Below are 17892 nucleotides of genomic sequence, written 5' to 3'. Positions count from 1 at the left end.
GTCTGTGTGTCTCCGTGTCTGTGTTTTGTCTCTCTCCCAAATTTAGCAATCTTTGAAAGAACGTAATCAACCAGGTAGGGTGTTTACTTGTATTAACCGACTCTGTGTTGTATTGCTTTACATTTCTAAGTTTACTATGTCTGTTTTCTCATTCATTCTTACCTGATGACGGTTGCTTGTGTTGCAATCGAAACGTCGTATTCGATTATTATTTAATTTATTTTCTTACTACGTGACTTTACTGAACGAACCAAAGAGGAATACCTGCAGTCACGAAAACTTCGAATCTAGTACAAACTTATTTAGTCTAGAAAAAGTTAGAGTGTGCGTGTGTACGTTCATGTGTGCGTGTGAGTCCACATGAGTGTGTGTTGTGTCTGTGCGAGTCAGTATGTGTGTCCGTCAATGTGTGTGTGAGTCAATTTGTGTGTGACAGTCTGGCAAAACAACCCCCTACCTCCTCGTGGTGCCGGATGGACAACGCTGTCATGGGCAGTGCTGTGGGGGGAGGGCCAATTCCGATTGGCCTTTCCCTTCATGGCGTTTGTAACCACCACAGTGGCCAAATGGGGGCTCTGGATGGGTGCGAGGGGTTGGTAACCCCTCTACCTTCAATTAATTACCACTAAACCGCGATAACAACATTTTATAAATAAGCTTGTGCCGGAGGCCCTGGGGGGACAGGCGTCTATGACGTCTCCTGGCCAAACCCCATTTGGCAGAGCCAGGAAACTGAATCCTTACCCTCGGGGCTCCTACAGAAACAACAAAAAATCACTATGTGTGGCCACGTGTAATTTTCGAACGCTCACTGCAGAGGAGAGGCTGCCACTCCTCTGTCGGGAGCTGGACCGGTAACGACTGGATCTGTGGTATTCAGGAGGTCCGGTGGACCGGCCACCATGAGGGGTGGACAGTCCTCTTCTCGGGGCAGGAGACTGCCAAACAACAGGGAGTGGCTCTTCTGAGCAAAAGAATGAAGGGGGGCCTGGGAGCGTGGTGGTGAAATGTGGGAAGCTGGAAGCCCCAGGCTACTTTGGGCTTGCCTTCCCATCAACCAGAGGCGAGGAGTGGTGGTCATGGTTACTTATGCCCCCACTGAAGACGAACATCCGTGGAGGGATGCAGGCAAGGCCGATGAGTCAGATGCCTTCTATGACCTCCTGTCACAGGTGCTAGCTAAAGTGGCCCCTCGCAAGGCTTAGGACTGTGGCAGCTGCAATGGCTGCTTTGGATACATAGTCCAGACCTCCCCAGAGACCTCGGCTGACAGAGGAGGTGTTCAAGCTGGCTGAGAAAAAGCGACAGGCCCACTTTCATCGGCTACAGCATCCCACGTCAAGAATGAGGCTTAACGCAGCCTTCGCTCGGAGGTTCGGAGAGCCGTGAGGCGCTGCAAGGATGGGTGGTGGTCGCGGGTTGCTGAGGAGATGGAGTCTGCCTCAATGGCCCGCGATCACAAATCGCTCTTTAATTACATAAAAAGTAAGCTGCAGCGCCACACCTATTACTATCATTCGGGGATAGAACGGTTATCCAATCTCAGACCCCCAGGAACAGGTTTGCAGATTTGAAGAGCATTTCTGTAAGCTCCTAGGGGAGGGGGCATCCCTCAGCCTGGATAACAACGTGGGACAAAGTGGGGATGAACCTGCTGAGGCTGCGGTGTCTCAAATATTGGAAGAGGAAGTCACCCCCTGTGAGTGGCTGGCTGAGGGTGCCATCTGTTGAGGAAGTACTAAAGGCGATCCAGAGTCTGAGACCAGGAAAGGCACCGGGCAGAGATGATCTCCCAAGCGAAATGCTAAGGGAGGGTAGCGTTTATGCACTGACTGCCCGACATGACATCATAACAGTTTGGACCACTGGATGGGTTCCACAGGATTGGAAGGATACCCTGGCGGTCCCCCTCTTTAAGAAGGGGGACCGCACAGACTGTAACAACTATAGGGGCATCTCACTCCTCAGTGTGCCGGGAAAGGTCCTGGCAAGGATTATTCAACATCGTCTTGCTAGGCACGCTGAGGAGAGGCTTGCCGAGCCCCAATGCGGTTTCAGGAAAGGGCGGTCCTGGACAGATGCCATACTTTCTGTCCGTCTGCTACAGCAGAGGTGTAGGGAATTCCAACAACACCTGCATCTCTGCTTTGTTGACCTGGTCAAGGCCTATGATACCATCAGTAGGCCTGGGTTATGGGTTGTTCTTCGTTTTTTCAGAGTTCTTTCAGAGTCATGATGGTGAGCGGGCCTGGGTAAAACTACGTGGACGGGAGTCGGAGCCATTCCCTGTACACCTTGAGCTGTGACAGGGATGTCCTCTGGCTCCCACATTATTTAACATCTACAGTGAGGGAAAAAAAGTATTTGATCCCCTGCTGATTTTGTGCGTTTGCCCACTGACAAAGAAATGATCAGTCTATAATTTTAATGGTAGGTTTATTTGAACAGTGAGAGACAGAATAACAACAAAAAATTCAGAAAAACGCATGTCAAAATGTTATAAATTGATTTGCATTTAAATGAGGGAAATAAGTATTTGACCCCTCTGCAAAACATGACTTAGTACTTGGTGGCAAAACCCTTGTTGGCAATCACAGAGGTCAGACGTTTCTTGTAGTTGGCCACCAGGTTTGCACACATCTCAGGAGGGATTTTGTCCCACTCCTCTTTGCAGATCTTCAAGTAATTAAGGTTTCGAGGCTGACGTTTGGCAACTCGAACCTTCAGCTCCCTCCACAGATTTTTTTTTATGGGATTAAGGTCTGGAGACTGGCTAAGCCACTCCAGGACCTTAATGTGCTTCTTCTTGAGCCACTCCTTTGTTGCCTTGGCCGTGTGTTTTGGGTCATTGTCATGCTGGAATACCCATCCACGATCCATTTTCAATGCCCTGGCTGAGGGAAAGAGGTTCTCACCCAAAATTTGGCGGTACATGGCCCCGGCCATCGTCCCTTTGATGCGGTGAAGTTGTCCTGTCCGCTGAGCAGAAAAACATCCCCAAAGCATAATGTTTCTACCTCCATGTTTGACGGTGGGGATGGTGTTCTTCGGGGTCATAGTCAGCATTCTTCCTCCAAACACGGCGAGTTGAGTTGATGCCAAAGAGCTCCATTTTGGTCTCATCTGACCACAAAACTTTCACCCAGTTGTCCTCTGAATCATTCAGATGTTCATTGGCAACTTCAGACGGGCATGTATGTGTGCTTTCTTGAGCATGGAGACCTTGCGGGAGCTGCAGGATTTCAGTCGTTCGCGGCATAGTGTGTTACCAATTGTTTTTTTGGTGACTATGGTCCCACCTGCCTTGATATCATTAACAAGATCCTCCCGTTTAGTTCTGGGCTGATTCCTCACCGTTCTCATGATCATTGCAACTCCACGAGGTGAGATCTTGCATGGAGCCCCAGGCCGAGGGAGATTGACAGTTATTGCGTTTCTTCCGTTTGTGAATAATCGTACCATCTGTTGTCACCTCACCAAGCTGCTTGGCAATGGTCTTGTAGCCCATTCCAGCCTTGTGTAGGTCTACAATCTTGTCTCTGACATCCTTGGATAGCTCTTTGGTCTTGGCCATGGTGGAGAGTTTGGAATCTTGATTGATTGCTTCTGTGGACAGGTGTCTTGTATACAGGTAACAAGCAGAGATTAGGAGCACTCCCTTTAAGAGTGTGCTACTAATCTCAGCTCGTTACCTATGTAAAAGACACCTGGGAGCCAGAAATATTTCTTATTGAGAGGTGGTCAAATACTTATTTCCCTAATTAAAATGCAAATAAATTTATAACATTTTTGACATGCGTTTTTCCGAATTTTTGTTGTTATTCTGTCTCTCACTGTTCAAATAAACCTACCATTAAAATTATAGACTGATCATTTCTTTGTCAGTGGGCAAACGTACAAAATCAGCAGGGGATCAAATACTTTTTTCCCTCTGTTCTTCGACCACGTAGTTCGTGAAGCCTTCAATAGCTGTATCGGAGGAATTTCCATCTGGTACAGATACAATGGGAGGCTGATCAATGCCCGGGTGCGGTCAAGGGATGGCTCCCTATTGCCCAACCATGTTATGTATGCTGATGATCTGGTAAATGCTGCTCACTCAGAGGACGAGTTGGAGGCGCTGCTGCTGAACCTGGAGCTTGCCACTAAGAGGTGGGGACTTACCATCAGCCCCACCAAAACTAAGCACCTGCCTGGGTATTGTCCCATCGGACACTCCACCCTCACAACTCCTAATTGGTGATAGGGCAGTAGTGGAGAGAGTGGAGAGTTTTCCATACCTGGTCAGTGTGCTCATGACCAGCTCCGGTTTAACAGCAGAGAGTTCTCACTCCGAATCAGTCGAGCGGCATTATCTTTTAATTTGTTGCGTAACGCTTTGTGGAAGCTACCTGGTCTGTCGCTCCGCACGAAGCTTCAGGTCTTCTCGGCCACAGTCATTCCCTCCCTTCTCTACGCTTGCGAAACGTGGACCTCCCTAATGAAACATTCGCCGGTTAGAAACATTTAGGCTGGCCTGCCTACGATCCATCCTGGGTTTAACCAGGCTAGATTGTGTGAGGAGCTCACAAATCCATCAGTGAGCTCCTCCGGCCGTCAAGGCTGCATTGGCTGGGCCATGTATCCCGCAAGCCCAGCTACCGCATGCCGAAACAGCTTTTGTTCGACCGGATCGAGGGGGCTAAACGGGCGCGGCACGGTCTAGAGAAGAGATGGAGTGAGAAGGATGTGGAGCTGAGTGGACTTGCCGATGACTGGTACCAGCGGTGTCAAGATCGGCCTCTGTGGAGGAGGCTCGTGAAGGACGCTACTGGGCAGTTGGAGGCAGTCGCCCTCCAACAACAATGGAGGGCGGAGGAGTGACGCTGACAACGAGCGGAGCGCCAAGTGGCTAAAGCACAGCAGGTTGGCACAGTAGGGGGCACAGGTGGTGTATCAGCCAGTCGTCTGTCAGTCGACCTCTGGCATCTGGGTCTGCCTCGTTATCTCTAGGCAGCGGGAGTTCGACACTTCACGTGGCCTCAAGGTGCACATAGCCTGCACAAGCGTCGTGGTGATGTCACCGCCACTTAGTGGCGAATAGCGGCTGTTGTTGTGTGTGACAACCGCTGTGTTTGTTTGTGTTCGTCCATTGTGTGTGCGGTGTGTGTTTAAGTCGATGTGTGTGTGTCAGTCGATGTGTGTGTGTTAGTCGATGTGTCTGTGTGTGTGGGTCCATTTGTGTCGGTCGATGTGTGCGTGTTAGCCAATATGTGTGTTTAAGTCCATATGTGTGTGTGTAGGTCGATGTGTGTGTGTGCGTAAGTCAATGTGTGTGTGTGTGAGTCGCTGTGTGTCTGTACATTGATATGTGCGTCTGTAAGTCGATGTGTGTTAGTCCATGTGTGTGAGTCCATGTGCGTGTGTGCGTCCATGTGTGTGTGTGTAAGTCCATGTGTGTGTGTGTAAGTCGATGTGTGTGTGTGTAGATCGATGTGTGTGTGTGTGAGTCGCTTTGTGTGTGTGTGTGCAAGTCGATGTGTGTGTGGGTCGATGTAAGTGTGTGTGAGTCGATGTGTGTAAGTCCATGTGTGTGTAAGTCTGTGTCTTTTTCGCCCGGGCAACGCCGGGTACTTCCCGCGAGTAAAAAAATAAAACATTAAGATTTTTACACTGATCTGTGTTATAACTGTAATTTATGTATGATTCCAATCATTTTTATAGTCAAAAATCGACAAATTTTCGGGGCTCTGCTGCAAATACAGGGAGAGATGAGAGGTGAGGAAGCGACGAGCTCAGCCTCCCTTCTGATTGCGCAACCCCTCAGTAACTGGATGGAGCGTGGCCAATAAGCGCGTGCCTTTTGCTATCTCAGTATGTCACCAATGTAATGTTTGTAGACCCCTTCATTTCATGTCCTCGCCTTCCATAGTCCAGGTAACTTATTTCACGTATATGTGTATAAAAAAATATTTAGGCTCGCTGGTCTCGTCATAAAACTGCAATGAAAAAGCACAAAGGGGGGCAGCTATCACATCTGCCTCAGAGGGGGGCGTGTCATACACGCCCCCGTCAGTGTGTAAATCTGGCTCTGATACTAGCCAGTGCCTCCCAAGCCATTGACCTCACCGCACGTCACTGGATATAAATGCCCCACCCCCCATAAAAGAACGTATAGCTGTGTTAAAAACGTTTTTTATGTTACACTAATGAATAATTTTGTATTTCTGTTCTTTAGAGATACGTTGAATGCGTTTTATCATGGAATGTTTTCATCGGCTGAGTGGTCCGCGGGCCCAAAAAGTTTGAGGAACACCAGTCTAAAATATGCAGTGATAAAATGTCCTATATGTGGGTCACCGGAAATCAGAAACGAGGGACGATGGGAAGGGAGCCCGAGGTTCCATTGCACGGAGTGGCGATACAAAATGCTCCCAGGGAGCGTTTTGTATTTTGTTGGTTTCTGTGGTGGCAAAAAACAGACTGGAGTTTGAGAATGAGAATTCGGAGTGTGCTGGTATCTGCCTCGAGATTAATAAATATTTTCCAATTATTGGTTTCCACCAAAAATTAAGGGTAACTGTCTTTCCACCAGCATGTTATAGTAAACTAAACTATTTTGTGTTATTTTATCAGGTAAGGCCCACTGAGATATATCTCTTTTTCAGAAGTGACCTGGGTATCAAAAATGATAGCTCAACTAAGTAGCTTATCGTCACGTGGAAATGTATAGCAGCCAAATATACTAAACGCGTGATTTTGATTCTAAATTTAGAGAGAAAAACCGGAGGACCCAGAGACAAATCCACGTGACCACGGGGAGAACACGCAACTCCAAATATACAGCAGGCATTAGGTCGGAATTCAACCCATGACCTCCTACATACCAGGCGAGGTAGTTAACATCTTGCTATCTCATCATTAGTGGTTCTATTGCTCTGCTATATGACCTCCAAGCCAGCCTAATTGGTCGTCTAAGTGGTGGATATCAAATGGTCCATGAAGAGTATTAGTAAAATGATGAAAGAGGCTTTGAAGTAAGAACAAAGTAAACCTTTTGACATGCCGACATATCTTTATTTCATAAATAGCAATAAATAAACTCCGCTGGGAGTACACATAGCCACCAAATAAATACAGCAAATCATTACAATCTATGACACTAAAACCACGTACAAAGCATATAGAGGACAGCACATTGTTAGTCACATGCCATAGAGCACAAGACAATGGCTCGAACACTGTAGAATATCTACAGCATATACAATGTGCGCTCGCACACACACGATGGGCTTCCCTGCTCCGATGATCACAAATGATAGCGAAGCAAGCAAGCGCTTACCACTGTACAACGCTGTGCTTATCCTAGGATACACTCCCGACTAAACGGCAATTCTAAACACGGCGGTGTTAGATTTAACACAGACACGATCAACAACACCTTAAACTCAGATTGAGGCAATATTTTGGTTTTCAAGGCCTTGTTTTAAAGATAGCATTTTTTTTGTATATCGGTCACGTCCCTTGTGGCGCATTTAAGCGCTCAAGAACTCGCAATGCATTGTTATGCAAACGCACACAATATGTGCAAATGAAAACATTTAAAGTTGCTCCGTACGATGGGAAACAGCCAGAGTATTATGGGAAAAGCTTGATCGCACAGATGGTATGCATGCAAAGCAGTCTGAACTAACCTGCAGCGTGCCTTTAGACCACGTGATGTGAGTAAAGCTAATCCACCCCGGTATCACTCTGTCAAGGTTCACCACAGTGCCACCATCCATTTTATTTGCAAGGTATTGTGGGATTTTTGCCTTTGTTCTTCGTGACCTAACGTATTTCTACATTCAGCGCATTGAATATTTAAGTCTAGGAATGCACACGTTATTTTCTAGCCGATTCTTTACCAACATTAAGCTTGTTCATGTAAACAATGTCACTTCAAGGTCCTTGAAATTGGTTCAAATGTGCCACGTGATGCAGGTAAATTTTTGCACAAGCAGTGAACATTGGTAGTAAAAAAAAAGAGGAAAAACCTATTATCATTGGTAGTAGACTTAAGGTCGTGGACTTGAGGAGATTGTCAGTATAAACGAGTACGTATTAGGACGGACTGTGTTTCCATTTAGTATTTTTCTTCAAGCTAAAGCTATGCACTATGTTCATGAAAGTTAAAGGCGCAGCCGTGCAATTTCTTATTCGTGTCATTGCTGCCGGAAAGGCCTCCACTAGAGGGAGCTCTAGAGAAGCCCCAACGGTGGCCAAACGTCCTGGGAGAGAGTAAGGCCTAACACTACAATTGTCAGTCCCAACTCTTATACTAAACAATCCCTTCCACCTCTTTCACAATCCAGGTAACCGTAGCAAACATTTGCCAAGAATACAAAAATGTACGCCATGAAAAAGTTTGTCAGGTGAAATTTAAGAAAAATGGCAGTTTCTTCCATAACACCTGGGCCATATGATAAGGAAATACGCCGTGCTCTGGTGTGGTCCGTTTACATCCCCCCCCACCCCCCGCAAATCCTGAAAGGCCTCCGAAACATTCGGCCCAATTTGTGTCCGGAAGCGTGTTTCCACTAACACGATGCAGCAAAAGGGGGAAAAAAGTGCATTAAAAACACAAGGCCACAGCAGACTAAACAGAGCATTAAGGTCCACCAGGCATAAACTCTTTATGCGAATACAATCAACGGCAGTGAAGTGTTCAGGAACCTGAGGAATACGATCCCATGACCGAGAAGAGCCAATTAGAAATTCTGCTAGCTGACTGTATATGAAGTCTAGATTTATAACGTCCGATTCCTTTCTATATATTAAAACAACTGCTTTGTGGAAGCAAAAGTGGTTTGGAAGCAAAGAAGCAGCACTGCCGATCGGGGAAAACGTAAATCCACACACATAAATACGGTCACGTATTAAGACTGTAAAAGTGCCACTTGCCAGTCAGACAAAAAATAAGGCACTGGCGCTCCAGTTTCTGTTTTAGTTTGCCAAGCCATATAAAAGTCGACAAATGTTACAATTGTTAACCAATACCTGTGTTCTAAAATGTTTTTTTTCAACAAAAGGCCATTCGTAACCCTTTCACAAAGCACGACGACCACGTAAGCACGTGGACATTGTTAGACCAATTGCAAGAGAACAGAACGTGGCAGTTGTTGAATCAAGGACATCTTTTCTTGCTGTATTTGTTGTAGGAAATGTAGAACATGGCAGGTGCAACGCCTCATATTTTTTTTCTCTGTGGTCAATGTTGGGATTATGGGCATCTGTAGGTGAATTTATTCTAACACTTGATTTTATCGTTTTTATTCATTTGACGCACGTTAAGTAAACATTTACTGGTAAGTTGTAAACTGAGTGTACCAGCCTGCAATAGATTAATGTGTCCGTCCGTCCGTCCCCTTTCAATACTTTAACGAAGTGAAATCTCGTGCTGTTGGGGTGTAAAAATAAAATTGCGCAAAATTCCAATGTTCCTACCAGCCCACCCTGCAGGGACCTGTTAATAGCAAACAAGAATAACCGGTCGAACTTGTCACTGGAAAAACTGAGTAAATCAGATATATTCTCACTTGGCAATCCACTTCGATAACATTCATGAACATGATGTAAAGCGTGCCAATACAAATGTTTAGCGTTGCAAGGCACGACAAACGATACAGTGTATGGCACAATTGCCGGAGGAAACCCATGACGACCATGGCCCTTGCAGGAGCTGGCAATTCCACACGCTGTGACTCAGCTGGGTCTGTCAAACCCAAGCACGAGGCATTCACAGCTTGGGAACTGAACTTGTGACCTCCACACGCTTGGGAGGGCGAGTGAACAAACAGCCCACCTTTGTGACAGTCCTCAAAAGGAACACCACAAGACCTGCAGGTCAGCACCACGCTCTGTCTGCCGACACAAGACAATGTTAACAGAATTCTCGGTCGGGTAACTCACAACTCTATCCCACGGAGCACGGGCGGCAGCATTCAGGTGCAACCACAAGGACGAGATGACCGGATGTGCGACTGTGGACGCACAAGACGAGTGGCTTATGCCAGCCAGTCTGCCTCTGCTCACAAACCCTACGATTGCATTTACAGCTCCAAATGTCAATGGTTTCATTGATCATGAACACATTCACTGCATTGCCATCATGTTAATAAACATGTATCATGGTAATAACATGTATCATGGTAATACACATGTACAGGAATGCAGAGGTTGGTGGCACAGGTAACCTTTTCAGCAGGGGGGGAAGGTCATGTTCCGTACCACATTACACTATTATACATGGGTCCCCGTGGCTACTCGCTTTTCCAACTTAAGAATAATTCCCACGTACCGGATCAACACTGATCAAGTATGGAATCCATGGTCACCGGATGAAGACAGTTCTGTAAAACGCAGTTTCATCTACATCGCGGTTTGATGTCCGTAAAGGTGTGGCAGTGAAGTACGTTTTGGTATTCGCACCGTTCTTATGGCACCAATGCCATCACTCGAAAGCGCTACGTTTATGCCTTGTGAGCTGCCACAGATCCGGCTGACGGTGACAATCTATGAACAGTGAACCGGCAGCAGAGCTCCGCGTAGATTTTGCCGAACGGCGCAAACCTACGGGGGCCGTGGCCTCGAAGTCTCGGCGCCTGGGAACGATCGGGGCAACTCTACGCTGGCGACAACCGGAGTTGTCGTAAACTCCGGTTATCATCAACTCGGCCTGCTAGTTTGAGCGAAGTCATTTAAAACTAAACACACACACAACTGGTGTAAAGATTTTATGACTTATAATTGAATTCCTCGAAACCTGCCCATGTCCGTCACCATGGCGATGGCTACGTGGGTCGTGCATCACCCCTGATTTGGCAGAGTCCCCAGGTATTTCGTTTGCCAACATCTCGGCTGGAGTTCGTTTTGAATGCTTCTGTGCGTTTGCGCTCCCAAAGGCCGCGCACGATTTTCTGTTTTGGAAACTTAATTATATCACGGACGTGTTGCCGACATTCCAACCGGTCAATCTTGCCATCTATGCCATTCAGAGACGGATGATACACCTCCGTGCATGCCTTGAAAGCTTTGTCTTGTGTTTTGACAACTGTGTAAGTTATGTAGGATCGGATATTGTCGCCTGGGAAATGTTGTCATCAACAGGAAGAAGAGGAGTATCAACATGCCTTAAATCATTGAACATATTGGTTGTTATAGCAATAAATTAATGTAACGTTAAAACTAAACTTCATGTCTTTCTGTAGCACTGCTTTTACCAACAACCATAGACAATAAAAACGAAATGACTGTTCATTTATGTACATGCAGTAATGCTATTTAATAATAGGATGTGACGGAATAAAAAGGGAACCTAACAGCATACAGTACAGTATTTAAACTAAATTAGTTGTTTGTTGTCCTTCCCCCACACCTCCGATTATCATAGTTGACGATGTAGGGTGCGAAAGAAGTTCAACATACATACAGTTATGCTTTTAAATCTTAACCCAGCAGAGCCTCACCGATTCTCAATGCTGTTTGGGGAGGGTTTTGTTGGAGATATTTTTTTTTTACCACAGTAATATTGTGCATGGGGAAAGCAGGGTGCATGCAGATAACCCACGTAAGAGTGGTCAACTTTTTTCTTTATAAAAAAAACTATTTTGATGCATTGGCGGTACACCGGTGCAGCATAACATCACACCGGTGCAGCATAACATCACACCGGTCCTCATAACATCACACCGGTGCAGCATAACATCACACCGGTCCTCATAAAACAGTCTCGACGATGTCGCTGTTGCCCTTGAGCGAGCTCCAGGACTCTCCATCAGAAGTTGCACTCAGATTCAACAGCTGCTGTCCCCATTCCAACGTGTGACACCACGAGTCATCATCTTTTTATGCCACCGTCCGCACAAAAAAAGATGATTCCGGAAATGAATCGAGGAACCGTCCGACCAAGTCTAGGGCACCAGGAGTCAAACCTTGCCTTTGGAACACCGATCCGATCCTCACCAGGCTGGGTGCTGCTGTACGGCAACAGACTGAACCTTCTCGTTCAGCTGCTGATAACATTCGCCTTCCGACTGCTTCGACATCACGACAACTGATTTTGACGCACCACCGCGCAAGATTTTATGAGCGGGGTTGCGAATCGCGGGAAAATAATGATTACGAAAAATTAGCTTTTTTTTTATACTGACGCACTACCGGTGTACCGCTACTACGCTAATTTACCGAAACCTGGAGCCGATATTTCCATCAAATAAAAACTTTTTGGTCCCATAATTTCCAACTCTGCACCCATATCGTTGTGTCCCTACCAACCCCCAACCTTTTGCGGCCGAGGCGTGCAAGCCAGGCATGGTGCACCCTCTTCTGGCCAGAAATCTTGGCAAGTTCAGGGTGGGGGTAGCGGGTGAAGAAATGTTCCTAAAAACGATATTTGTGCAGGGTGAAAATTATTAAAGTAACAAGCGTTACAAAGCTCGGCATTGGTCGACACCATCGATACTGATTCATTATAATGGTCTACATATACAACATTATTAATAACCACAAGTTCCCCTGGACTATATAAACACTCCCAGCTCAGAAAATGAATGTAATTAATTTCGAAACAATTTCCTTGTCTTTCTGTTGCAGTAAAATGTCTTAAAAATAAGTTATCAGATGATGTAACGTGCACATTTAAGGTTCGCATAAAACATTATTTAAATATAAAGCTGTAAATAAAACACACAAACCAAAATGACCTTGCATATTAAAAAAAAGACAAGCCAATGAATTATTCAACAACATTGAAACTCATTAAATGGCAAAATCAGCTTAGCCAAATTGAAATTACCTCCGATGAAAAAAAAACATCGATACAAAAATAATTTTAAAGACAAAGCCGAATCCGTCACATATATCCGCTTAAGCACGAAACGTAAAGAAACGCGACCAAAACATTCCAAATGCAAACAAATTAAAACCAAAGGTTCATCCAAATAATGATGAGATACCAAAAGCTGCCAAACAAACAAAAAACAGAAAAACCGGGGCCGACTTGGCACCGTTCTTAAATGTGGGCAAATGCTCGGCACTGCTGCCCTTTTCAAGCACTGTCTGACTATGGGAAGGCTCCTTCCATTGGCACCGCTGGACAAGCAATCGGTAAGAAAGGTTAAACAATGGAATACATATCCCAGCGACAGGAGCCAAAATATGTAACAATTAATATGTACGTAAATTCACGTATAAAAGGAAAGCATCGCTAAGCCTCGAGACTTTTTCAGGAGCATCTTTACGAGAGGATGTTTGTCCATTTCCACGGTTAGGAGTGTTTGAATGTATGTTATGTATGCGAGAAAGCCAGAGAACCCAGAAGACAAAAACACCCACGTTTACAAGATAACGGCGAAAAGATCTGAACAGACAGGTGAACGACCCATTTGCTGTACTGCCGTCGCCTGGCCATACCCAAGTGGGATTTGGGAGTTTCACAGCTTTCCATTGCGCCTTTAAGTCGTATTCTTTGGGTCTTTCGGTAAGTCTTGTTTTAAATGCATTAGATTACAGGAAATGACCCCAGTGTAACTTGTAAGCCTAATGATTTAAGAATATGCGTGCGCACTACCCGCTTTAAAGCCACCGGCTTCAAAAGGCACAGGAAGCTCCGTTGGGTTTGCTTATATACCTTGGCAGCAACTCAACACGGCACATGTATACTACCTTCACACTCACTAGAGATTATCTGTGCAGCGTAAGCTCGTGCAAGCTCTAACGGCATCGTTTGTGCTTTGTGTTTTTATCCATGTAGCTATGTTTTTTTTTACATTCGTATGCATCATCGTGATCCATGGGAGATGGCCCCAGAGGTGTTTCCACTTTCCTCTGTCTTGTGTCAATATGCTCAAGTGGCGGCCACATCTTCCTGACACCAACCTCTTGTGTGGTCGTCAAGCCATTCTCTCGTATGCATTGATATAAAATAAATTCCATGTTTTTTCCCGGCTGCAATTGCCAATGACCTGTAACCTACAAGTCAACGAAAAGCTGTTGCTTTGATGTTTGTTAACTTATACTTCATACAGTGGTAAGAATCTACTTAAGGGACACCGCAGTACAGACAGTACTTGATATTAAGGGATCTTTTAACGTCTGGATCTTTAGCATCTTTAACGGCCGTTTTACAGCAGAAGACACCCTAGTAATTAAGATAACACCAATTATGGAAAAAAACCCCGTCATTGTCATGGGAAAACACACTCGTGCAAACACTCACAGGATAGCAAGGCAGGAGATGTATGTAATCCAGGTTGCACCTTTACCCATGATCATTTTACTTGTGGCTCCAAATTTACACTACTAGGAAATACTGAACATTCTATGGCCTTGTTCGGTCGCATTTGGACATGGCAACCAATTCATTTTACATGCTCTGGAGTTTGAGAGCGGACACCCACCTTCTGGCTAGTAATATTGTGCCCGTGGGGGGGGGGGGGCAGTACAGCAAGTAGGTTCACGACCGACTGTCCATGCGATTTTGAGCATTCTCCATTCACGTGCCTCTGGTTTCTCCTCACAACTCCCCTTTTTTCTGCAACGTGCATTAAAACACTCAAGGGATTGGTCCCACAGCCCAAGCATTATCCCTCAGCGTCAGTTTTGAAGACTAAAATGAGGATTACCTCGTGTAACGATAAAAAAAATAACAAAAGTAAGTTGTTACACGCAAGCAACAAGGCTGCTGCTGCTGCTGCACTGGCGGTAAACACAAGGCAGTCAACGTGTGTATTGCTATTAGGTGGTTCGCAGTAAAAATGTAATGGAGTGACGTGCATTATTCACTTCATAAAATGTCTCTGCTGTTTTGTAAGTATTCAATTTGTTCAACATAAAGAAACACAACTGAAATAAAAAAAAAATGTATTTTACCAGACAAGGCCCCTTGAGCTATATAGCTTTTTTTATATATCAGAAGTGACCTGGCCACAAATGATAGCTCAACGAAGTGGCTTATCACGTTGAAATTTATAGCAGGAGCCAAATACTCCGAACGCGTGTTTCTGAAGTCTTCACAGTGGGCGTGGGTTTGGATCAGTAGGCAGCACGAGCCACAGGTGGGGGTGGACAACGTTGGAAAGTTGTAGTTGCCGTGGAAAGCGAGCCCCCCCTTTTCTCATCACAAGAGACCACGAAGCCACTGCCAGTCCCCCAGGAGTGGCTTTGCTCAACGTGGATGGATTCCGAGTGAAATGTGACGCCGCTACAGAACAAGGGTTCAGCGCCTGTGTCACGCTTCGCCACAGCACGAACGGCATGATTAGATGGGCGATACGAAAATGCAAAATTGTTCAGGGCACGGCCACGTTTTTCCACGTGGTTACAAGGCTTAAAATAATAAATCCAGAAGACGGGTGCACAGCACGTTGCTGAGACACATGCAGGATGTGTATCTCTTAGACAGTGCAACGTGTTTGAAACCGTATGATTGAGAACTGTGCACTTTGAAAAACGGAGTATGGAGATGTGGCATCTCAAATTGGAGCTTTTCACATCCATGAAGTGTTGTGTCAAAAAAGAAAGGCTCTCAGTAAAGCAAGAAAGTGTGTCGGCATCACTACATAACCAAGAGACCACCTCTGGCAAACTTTGTGAACTTTGCAACCTTGAAAAAGTGCGTCAATCGATCCATCTAAAAGGCTCAACGCAGGAAAGCCCAGGCAGTTTCAACTGCATCAGACTGACGACACAAAGTGCCGTGCTTCATGAGAACTCTTCCTACAAAGTGATATTCTTAATGCATCATCGTGCTTCCCACCAAATTCCAGTTGCGATATGGGATTTGCGATGTAAAACTGCAATTTTTCTTAATGACGGAAATGTCCTTATCCGATGTTTTAAGACGAGTGTATCTATACACAACACCGTGGCTGCTTTCCCAGTCTCCTCATTACCCAAAGGAGGTACCCAACTCAATTGCACATTCAGAATCCACGATGAGGCAGTAGGCATCAGTGTGGGGTCGTCTACGCACGGGATCCGCCAAGTGGGTCCATGAGGGCGAAGCCGTTTCTGTAAAGCGGATTCTGTTGCACCTGTATTTCCGACTACACAACTGCTCTTCATTATCAGTTGAGTTCCCACGAACGGCGTTATTGTGAGTAATCTGTTATAAATCCAAAATATTATATTTTTGGGGAAAGTGTGCTTTATGTGCAATATATGCAGTGTAATTTCTACGAATTAATGCAATAATAATATCCTATATATATTCAGGGAAGTCTCAGCAAGTTTCAGGAAGGTCCTGGCATTGAGAGACGTTTGGCCAACCCCTTGCTAACAACGTTTGCGAGAGCGAGAGAATAACCGAGTTGTGTGTAACGATGGTTTCACGAACCCACCTTTGTCGTACGACCACCTCCTGGCCACCTCGCAGCTCAGCAGGGTTTGGAGACTGAATACGAGAGACGCAAACCCCTGCCTCCAAAGTGCTGATACGAGGCGCATGCCACAAACACGCCCGGCAAACGGGCTCCGAACCCCTCCGGGCAGTGCGCGTGTGTGTACGTGCGCATGTACGTGTACGTGCGTGCGTGCGTGCGTGTGCGCGCGTGGGGAAACGGGAATGGGGTTAAAGGAGCGGAGGACAGCGAGGGTGGCGGGGGCAAAGAGGCTACGCGATGATGCTGTAGACACGGCCAAGTCGGCCGAGCCAGTCGCGCACGGCTTGGCGCACGCGCGAGTCCGTCACGTGGCACGTCAGCTGGCTCAGGCTGGGGAATATGGCCGGCTGTAGCGCGACGAACGCCGGCTCGGGCAGCCCCAGCAGCTGGTTGAGCAGCATGAGCACCATGTTGGTCCACGCCTGCGAATTGGGCAGCGCGCAGATATCCCGCGTCAGCCACCGTTCAAGGATAAGGGATTGCACGTACATAATGGGTGGGCTGATTTGACTTCAAATCGGCGACTCAAAAGCGCCTCACACCAGATCTCATCTGAACCACTCCAATTGCCATGCTGCAGTCTAGCCAAGCGGATCCCAAAAGGGGGAAACTGTCCCTGTGCGGCTTAAGTTGTACACCCATCACCTGCCTACAAACGGAAATTATTCTGCCATTAATGGTTTTCCCAATAAAGTATTTTAAGCAAACTGAGAAAGTCTTTTTTACACTCAAATTCAGGACCATAACACCGCCACCACCACCACACATGGCCCCTTCCTCTTTTCCAAACGTCACGCGATCTTTAACTTCCAGACGGTGATGCTAAATTATCCACTCACAGTATCAACTAGGGCGGTTCGCGCGGCTCATACCACAAACCTCTGCAACAAGCGGAAAATGTACGACACCACTTGGCCATGTCATCGCCCACGACGACCTGTTGTGCATGGTGGTCGTGTATCAACGCGCTCGTTGAATATGCATTGTGTGTGTGTATGTTGAACTTCTTTCGGACCGTACGTAGCCAACCATCCTAATCGAGGGTGCCCTGAGGCCCCAGTGTGCGTGTCTATAAAATCGGTCAACCCAGCAGCATTTGTTTAACGGGCCACGCGCTACTTTCAGAGGATCAGCGAAGTAAAAACTCGTCCAAAGTTTGCCCCGTTAAAATGAATAACTCCCCCATACATGAAGGAAGAAAAGGGTCGATGTCACGGGGTTTCCGGATTGCTTGCAGGTGAGATCATCATCACCCAGCCTCTACTGTATCCTTACTCGCTGGTCTCAGTCGTAGACGCCCTTTCACGCGTTTCTTCTGCACCAGAGTTGCTCTGGGAAGAGCAATGTTCAACGACCAGCTGCTATCCCCACTGCGGCCTTGTGGTCTCTGCTCCCAGTGTCCTGAGCCTAGCCTTTTCTTATCCATCCCTGGGTCTCGCAACCCATCACCAATATCATAATCGAATCGGCCGTGCTGCACACTTTTTTTTTT

The 17892-nt window shown here is 46.3% G+C and overlaps 1 protein-coding gene across 2 annotated transcripts in view; it reads right to left on the bottom strand.

Moving 5' to 3' along the window:
* Window positions 1–7034: 7034 nt before the first annotated feature.
* The window catches only part of ARFGEF3 (ARFGEF family member 3), a 98206-nt gene continuing 87348 nt past the window's right edge, over window positions 7035–17892 (bottom strand). For both annotated transcript variants that reach the window (XM_032973440.2, XM_076074902.1), the window contains exon 42: window positions 7035–16822. In XM_032973440.2, the coding sequence (XP_032829331.2) occupies window positions 16631–16822 (192 nt within the window). In that variant the 3' untranslated portion in view covers window positions 7035–16630. The remainder of the gene's footprint in view (window positions 16823–17892) is intronic.

Source organism: Petromyzon marinus, chromosome 51, assembly GCF_048934315.1.
Source record: "Petromyzon marinus isolate PM22_M1 ecotype Great Lakes invasive population chromosome 51, UKy_Petmar_22M1.pri1.0, whole genome shotgun sequence".
NCBI lineage: Eukaryota > Metazoa > Chordata > Hyperoartia > Petromyzontiformes > Petromyzontidae > Petromyzon > Petromyzon marinus.
Note: the sequence above shows the minus strand (reverse complement) of the source record. Positions and strands in the feature narration are given on the sequence as shown.